The sequence below is a fragment of the Impatiens glandulifera genome, chromosome 1 (genome assembly GCF_907164915.1).
Source record: "Impatiens glandulifera chromosome 1, dImpGla2.1, whole genome shotgun sequence".
Lineage (NCBI taxonomy): Eukaryota > Viridiplantae > Streptophyta > Magnoliopsida > Ericales > Balsaminaceae > Impatiens > Impatiens glandulifera.
This window is the reverse complement of record NC_061862.1, coordinates 115,817,691-115,825,055: the sequence shown is the minus strand read 5'-3', so window position 1 is coordinate 115,825,055 and position 7,365 is coordinate 115,817,691. Positions and strand designations below refer to the sequence as shown.

Here is a 7,365-nt window from a genome sequence, read left to right as displayed (position 1 = left end):
CACATTCACATGACAAGAAACCAGCGCCATTACGGGGAACGGACGACATTTTCGGGTCCCAGGTGGCAAATAATAATCCAACGGCCACCGACAGAGAATCACCCGGTCTACGGCGCACTCTAGATTTTAACCTGCGCCTTTCTCGGTCGTCGCATAAATACTCGCCTGCCATGGCTTTAGTTCTCATTCGTCTCTCTCTCTTCTCTGCAGTAAAATTATTTTCTCTAGAAAGCTCCTCCGATTTCCACACCGCTCCGTTTTTGTAAGTTTTCTGATTGCTGACGGTTCGCTCTTATCTTTACTGTTTGATTCACCTTGAAGATTGATTTAGACTTTGAACTTTTGTGAATAAGCTGAAAATCTGTCTTCAGACTTGATGTTCTTCGACCAAATTAGCCAGCCATATTAGTTTTACTTGTACTTAATCATCGTTTGAACAGAAAATTCATGATTTGGCGGTTAAATGTTTAAAATCTTGATGGGACGTGGATCACCATCGAGATCTCCAGTGCAAATGGAGAAAGGAACTGGCAAAAAGCAACAACCCTCCTCCAGGCTTTGCATCTTGTTGTTGTTATCGGCATTGTTTTGGGTTTTTCTGCTGTATTTTCATTTTGTTGTTCTAGGAGGCAAAAGTAGTATAGGTAACGATGATCGAATAGAATTGGAAAAGATTTCTGTTCGTTCTGACTCTGAGCCAGTCGTCAATCATTCCATACCTAGCAGCATCAATGGAAAATCAAGTAAAATAAAGAGCGATCGGCGGCGTTCTCCGATTCTTCAGATCCAACCGCCATCTGTAAGTCATCCATCAGCCAATCTAAGTACTAATTATCCATTTATGAGAGCTTTGAGAACCGTCGACAACAAGACCGATCCATGCGGTGGCAGATACATATACGTCCACGACCTTCCTCCCAAATTCAACGAAGACATGCTTAAAGAATGCAAAACCCTAAGTCTCTGGACAAACATGTGTAAGTTCACCACAAACGCCGGCCTCGGCCCACCTCTCGAGAATCTCCAAGGAGTATTTTCCGATACCGGCTGGTACGCCACCAATCAGTTCGCCGTCGATGTCATCTTCAGTAAAAGGATGAAACAATACGAATGCCTGACAAAAGACCCTTCTCTAGCCGCCGCTTTCTTTGTTCCCTTTTACGCCGGTTTCGACATCGCAAGATATCTATGGGGTGGATACAACATATCAATTAGAGACGCCGCTTCTCTAGATCTGGTCAATTGGCTCGAAAAACGACCCGAGTGGAAAATAATGGGCGGAAAGGACCATTTTCTCGTCGCCGGTAGAATCACCTGGGATTTCAGAAGATTAAGTGAGAAAGAATCAGATTGGGGAAGCAAACTTCTCTTCCTACCAGCCGCCAAAAACATGTCGATGCTCGTTGTCGAATCGAGTCCATGGAACGCCAACGATTTCGCCATACCCTACCCTACTTACTTCCACCCTGCAAAAGATAACGATGTTTTCACATGGCAGGACAGAATGAGGAAACTCGACAGAAAATGGCTATTCTCCTTCGCCGGAGCTCCACGTCCGAACGACCCAAAATCAATCAGGGGAAAACTAATCGATCAATGTAAATCGTCTAACAAATGCAAACTCTTGGAATGTGATTTGGGCGAGAGCAAGTGTCATTCCCCAAGCAGCATAATGCAAATGTTTCAAACCTCCCTTTTCTGTTTACAGCCTCAAGGTGATTCTTTCACTCGAAGATCTGCTTTCGATTCAATGCTAGCGGGCTGTATACCTGTCTTCTTTCATCCCGGGTCTGCTTATGCACAATATACCTGGCACCTACCGAAGAACCATACAAGATATTCAGTTTTCATTCCTGAGAATGAAATTCGGGGAGAGAATGTGGTTAGTATAGAGGAAAGGCTGAGTCGATTTTCAGCTGAGGAAGTGAAGATGATGAGGGAAGAGGTTATTAGTTTGATCCCGAGGCTGATATATGCTGATCCTCGATCGAAGCTTGAGAGTCTTAAGGATGCGTTTGATGTATCGGTGGAGGCGATAATAAAGAAAGTTACCAAGTTGAGGAAGGATGTTATTGAGGGGAGGAAAGACAATGATTTCATAGAGGAGCTTAGTTGGAAGTATGCTTTGTTAGAGGAGGGACAATATGTTGGTCGTCATGAATGGGATCCTTTCTTCTCAAAACCCAAAAGTGGTTAATAATATCATTTTGATTCTATCTAAACAACAGCCAAGATGATATTCCAGGTTTGATCTTACTTTCTTTTACTAAATCAATCTTTGTTCTGTTTGGGGTTCAATTGTTAGTTCTTTTTACGATTTGTTTTAGGAGGAGGGTATGTATGTATTTATGTAAACACGTATACAGATGAGATGCAGGTTTTCTGTTGGTTTTCTTCTGTAAAAGCATGATAATTATATATAACAGAAGACATTACAATTTTTTTGCTACTTTGAATTTGATGGGTTTTTATTTATCTTCTACATTTACCCCATGATAAATTGAATCTTTAATGACCACCTATAAGGGTTTGTTCATTGACAAAAAAAAAAAAAATTTATTTCAATTTCATAAATCTAACTATAATTGAGAATATAATTGAGAATTTAAAGAAGGAAATAATGAATTAAATTATTTTATATTTTTGTAAAGTAAGAAAATAACATAACGATTAATGACATAGAAATATTATATATGTTTTGTATATATAATATTAACATTAAGAAAATTATGTATTAATATATTATTGTAGAAGGTATAACATAATAATTAAAAAATATATATTATTAATTAAATATATATATAATATTAATATTATTTATTAGGGACATTAAAATTATAACATATTGGGTATGTAATTGAGAATTTATTAAAAAAAATTATATATTAATTATTATATATATTTTTAAAAGAATTAACATAATAATTTTAAATTATTATTAATTAAATATATATATATATATAATAATATTTAAAGATATATCATTAAATATATGTTACATTAAATTATTGTTATTCCTTATAAATATATATATATATATATATTAATGTAACATATATATCTTTAAATATTATTATTATTATATATATATATATAATATTTTAGATAAATGATTGAGAGATGAAATTTGACAGAGGATTGATGTGACGCAATTTGATTAGTCAAAAAATAACAAAATTTTTCTTTCTTCTTTCTCCTAACCTTTTATCCTTCCCTTCTGTGTCACTACTCAATATTTTAATATATATATATTTAATGAGTAATGATAGGGAACTCGAAGCCGCAAAATATTTTTTTTATATATATATATATATATATATATATATATATATATATATATATATATATATATATATATATATATATATATATATATATATATATATATATTTAATGAGTAATGATAGGGAACGCGAAGCCGCGAAAGTCCGCGAAAATAGAATATTCTATAAAAACATCGAATATTCTCTCCTTTTATTAATTAATTTATCTCGTCTCCACTAATTAATTAATTTATCTCTCTTTCTCTTACACTAATTAATTAATTTATCTCTCTCATATCTAATTAATTTATTTAAATTATAAACTCTAAACCCTAAATTTTAAACCCTAAATAATATTTCTTATTTTTATTTAGTTGAATTATGAATTTATAAAAAAATTAATTAATTAAAAAATAATTAATCGTAATAATAGAAATATTAGATAAACATTTATAAGTAATAAAACTAAAAAAATATTAATAAGTCAATAGAAAAAAAAATAAGAAAAAAAAAAAAGAGGGTATAAAGAATAAATAAAAGGAGGGTTTAGAGTTTATAATTTAGAATTTATAGTTTAGGGTTTAGGATTTAAGGTTTAGAGTTTAGGATTTATGTCTTAGGATTTAAGTTTAAGACTTAGAGTTTAGGATTTATGGCTTAGGATTTAAGTTTAAGAGTTAGAGAATATTCGGTGTTTAAAGAGAATATTTTATTTTCGCAGAATTTCGCGTTCCCAGCGTTCCCTATCATTACTCATATTTAATTCATTATAATTTAAAATTATTATATTATAAATATTCAAATTTCACCTATTTTATTTTATAAATAATATTATTATTTTAATAACATTAAAATAATATTTTTTTTAATTTAAAATAACCTAAAAAGAGATTAAATGTCAAGGGTTAATTATTGTCTAATTAAACTTTAATTAAAATAAATAAATAAATAAAAATTAAAAATAATTTAAAATTAAAATATTATATTTATTTTATCCAAATTAAACCCAACAATTGGTTGAAATTATTTAATTATTATTTTAAATATAAATTATGTCTAATTTATGGTTTTAAAACAATTAAATAAATACCAAAAATATCTAAAAATACCAAAAATAATAATAAAAATATGAACATAATTTTTATTATGTTTCTAGAAATATTTTTTTGTAAAGTTTTTGTTTAAATAAAAATGCAAGAAAATGATTAAAATTTGATTTCAAATAACCATTTTATTAAAAATTAAACTAATATTCTGATATAGCCGGAATTATATTTAACTAACGAGGTTTGTTAAAAATAAAATAACAATTTTATCCTCACCTACTTACCGACTCATTTTCGTCAATCAATCAACATATTCCTATTAGCCAATTATCTCTTCTTTACTGAGCTTTATCAACTCATTTTGATCAACCAACAATCTTATTTTCATCCACTTACAAACTCACTTTCGTTAGTCAACATATTATATATTACCCAACCATCTCCTTTTTACCAAGCTTTATCAACTCATTTTGGTCAACCAACAAGCTTAATTTCACTCACTTACAAATTCACTTTTGTTAGCCAACATATTATATATTACCCAACCATCTCCTCTTTACCGAGCTTTATCAATTTATTTTTGACAAACAACAAATATTATTTTCATCCACTTATTAACTCACTTCTGTCAACTAACCAACATATTTTTTAATCCCTCTTTATAATTATTACAAATTTTCACCGGGTGAGATTCGAACTCTCGATCTTTATTATGTAGTATGTTAGACAGAGTCAAATAGAGAATGTTGCCCAGGGTTGCTTCAAAGAAGAATGAGAATTTATTCATAACTCTGATGGGGTTAAAAGCAGAATCTGGGTAGAATGGGATAAAAGAAGGATTGATGAAGTCAATAATTTTTTTTAAAGCAAGCATTTTGACAAATGTTATCAATCTGGTGACAAGGGTAAAAATCTTCTTTGCGGTAGTCTATGCAAGCAACTCTATGACAGAGAGGAAGACACTTTGGAATGATTTGAGAAGAAAAATTATGGACAAAGAACCGTAGGTTATTATGGGAGATTTTAACGTTACAAGATTCATGAATGAAAGAGAGCCTAAGACAGACATAACACAAGACATGCACGATTTCAATGAATGCATTCGAGACATAAGTTGCATTGAACCGTCTTCCTCAGGTAATCTATTTTCATGGTCAACTTCAAGTGGGGCGGACAACATGAGAAAGAACATAATTGATAGAGGCCTAGTGAATGAAAAATGGTTGGAGTTTTACCCTAGAAGCCAAATCCATGTTTTGCAACCAAGTATCTCTGATCAATGCCCTTTGAAATTCTTTTGAGAGAAGGAGAAAATACAGAAAAGACTCTTTAAGTTCTTCAACTTCTAGATGAAAGATGAAAAATTTAATGAAATTCTTAATGAAACTTGAAACATCAGAATTAATGGAAAAAAGATGTTCAGAGTTTGTGAGAAACTAAGATTACTAAAAGGGAAGCTGAATAAACTAGACCGGAAAAAATATAATGGAATTTCTAAAAGAGTAGAGGAAGCCAGAACGAAACTAGAGGAAATACAAAGTAAGACACTAAGAGCCCCAAATCTACCTTATAACAAGGAAGAGGAAAAAAAGGCTCTTACGCGATTCAGAGATCTCTATTCTAAAGAAGAAAGTTTTGCTAAGCAAAAATCTAGAGAAAACTGGCTTTCATTAGGAGACAAGAATACTTCTTTCTTCTATAAAAATGTTCATCAGTGAATTTCAGAAATCAGGTCCTAAGGCTCACAAACTCAAATGAAGATGTTTTACAGGGACAAAAGGCAGTTCATGAGAAAGCAATAAATTTTTACAAAGAGCTGATTGGAACAGAAACGAGCACAATAATAGAGGACAGCCGAAGATTTCTTCAACATACTGTGCAAAGAAAAATCAATGAAGAAAATGATAACCAATTAATTACAAGAGTCAATATGAAAGAAGTCAGAAAAGCTGTGTTTTCGATGAACGGGATAAAAGCCTAGGGTAAGATGGTTTCAACGCGAACTTCTTCAAAGGAAACAGAGAAATAATGGGTAAAGATGTAAGCGAAGGGGTTTTGGAATTCTTCCAAAATAGGAAAATGTTGAAGCAATGAAACATCATAGTGTTGAATTTGATTCCTTAGAATCCAATTCCGAAAAAAAATCAGGACTTTCATCCTATTTCATGCTGCAATGTTATTTACAAAATTATTTCGCAATGTTTGAAAACAGTTATTGATAAGCTTTTAAGATTATGGCAATCAACATTTATTCCTAAACGCTATATTTCCCATAACATCCTACTCATGTAGAGCTTATTGAATGGATATGACAAAATAAATATATCGCCACATGTGGCTTTCAAAATTGACATTAGAAAATCTTTTGACTCGATCAGATGGGGATCAATCCACGAATTCCTCCTTGCTGTAGGTTTTCCAGTTATTTTCAATGATTAGATTATGCAATGTGTTTCTACTCCTCACTTTGTTGTGAGCGTGAATGATATTCATGGAGGATTTTTTAAGGGTGAAAGAGGAGTAAGGCAAGTAGACCCTATATCGCCTTACCTATTCGTCTTAATAATGGAAATTCTTGATTGCATTTTTAAAATACCCCTGAGAAGTCATAATTTCAAATTTTACCCGTACTACAAAGAAGAAGCAAAAACCCATATATGTTTTGCAGATGATCTATTTTTTGTGGCTTATGCGGATGTTGAATCTGTTAGTATAATCAAAGAAGCTCTAACAATCTTTTCGATTATTACAGGTTTATACATCAATGAGGACAAAAATCAGGCTTTCTATGAAGGGGTTAATGAAGAAAGGAAAGAAAACATATTCAATATTATGAGAATCAATGAAGGCGAACTACTAGTGAAATACCTTGGAGTACCCTTGTCATCAAAACAATTCCGATATAATCACTTTAGACAACTTGTAGAAAATATTAGAAATTCTGTCTTGGGTTGGGCTACGAAAAAACTGTCTTATGTATGTAGAATCGAGCTCGTTAAAAGAGTCATTTTTGGAATTATTGGCTACTGGGCACAACAAATAATCATCCCAAAGAA

The 7,365-nt window shown here is 31.6% G+C and overlaps 1 protein-coding gene across 1 annotated transcript; it reads left to right on the top strand.

Moving 5' to 3' along the window:
• The first annotated feature begins 405 nt into the window (after positions 1 to 405).
• LOC124919635 (xyloglucan galactosyltransferase MUR3-like) lies at positions 406 to 2,456 on the top strand. Its single transcript, XM_047459923.1, has one exon. It carries the CDS (start codon positions 464 to 466, stop codon positions 2,195 to 2,197), a length of 1,734 nt encoding a protein of 577 aa, XP_047315879.1. The 5' UTR covers positions 406 to 463; the 3' UTR covers positions 2,198 to 2,456.
• The last annotated feature ends 4,909 nt before the right edge of the window (positions 2,457 to 7,365 follow it).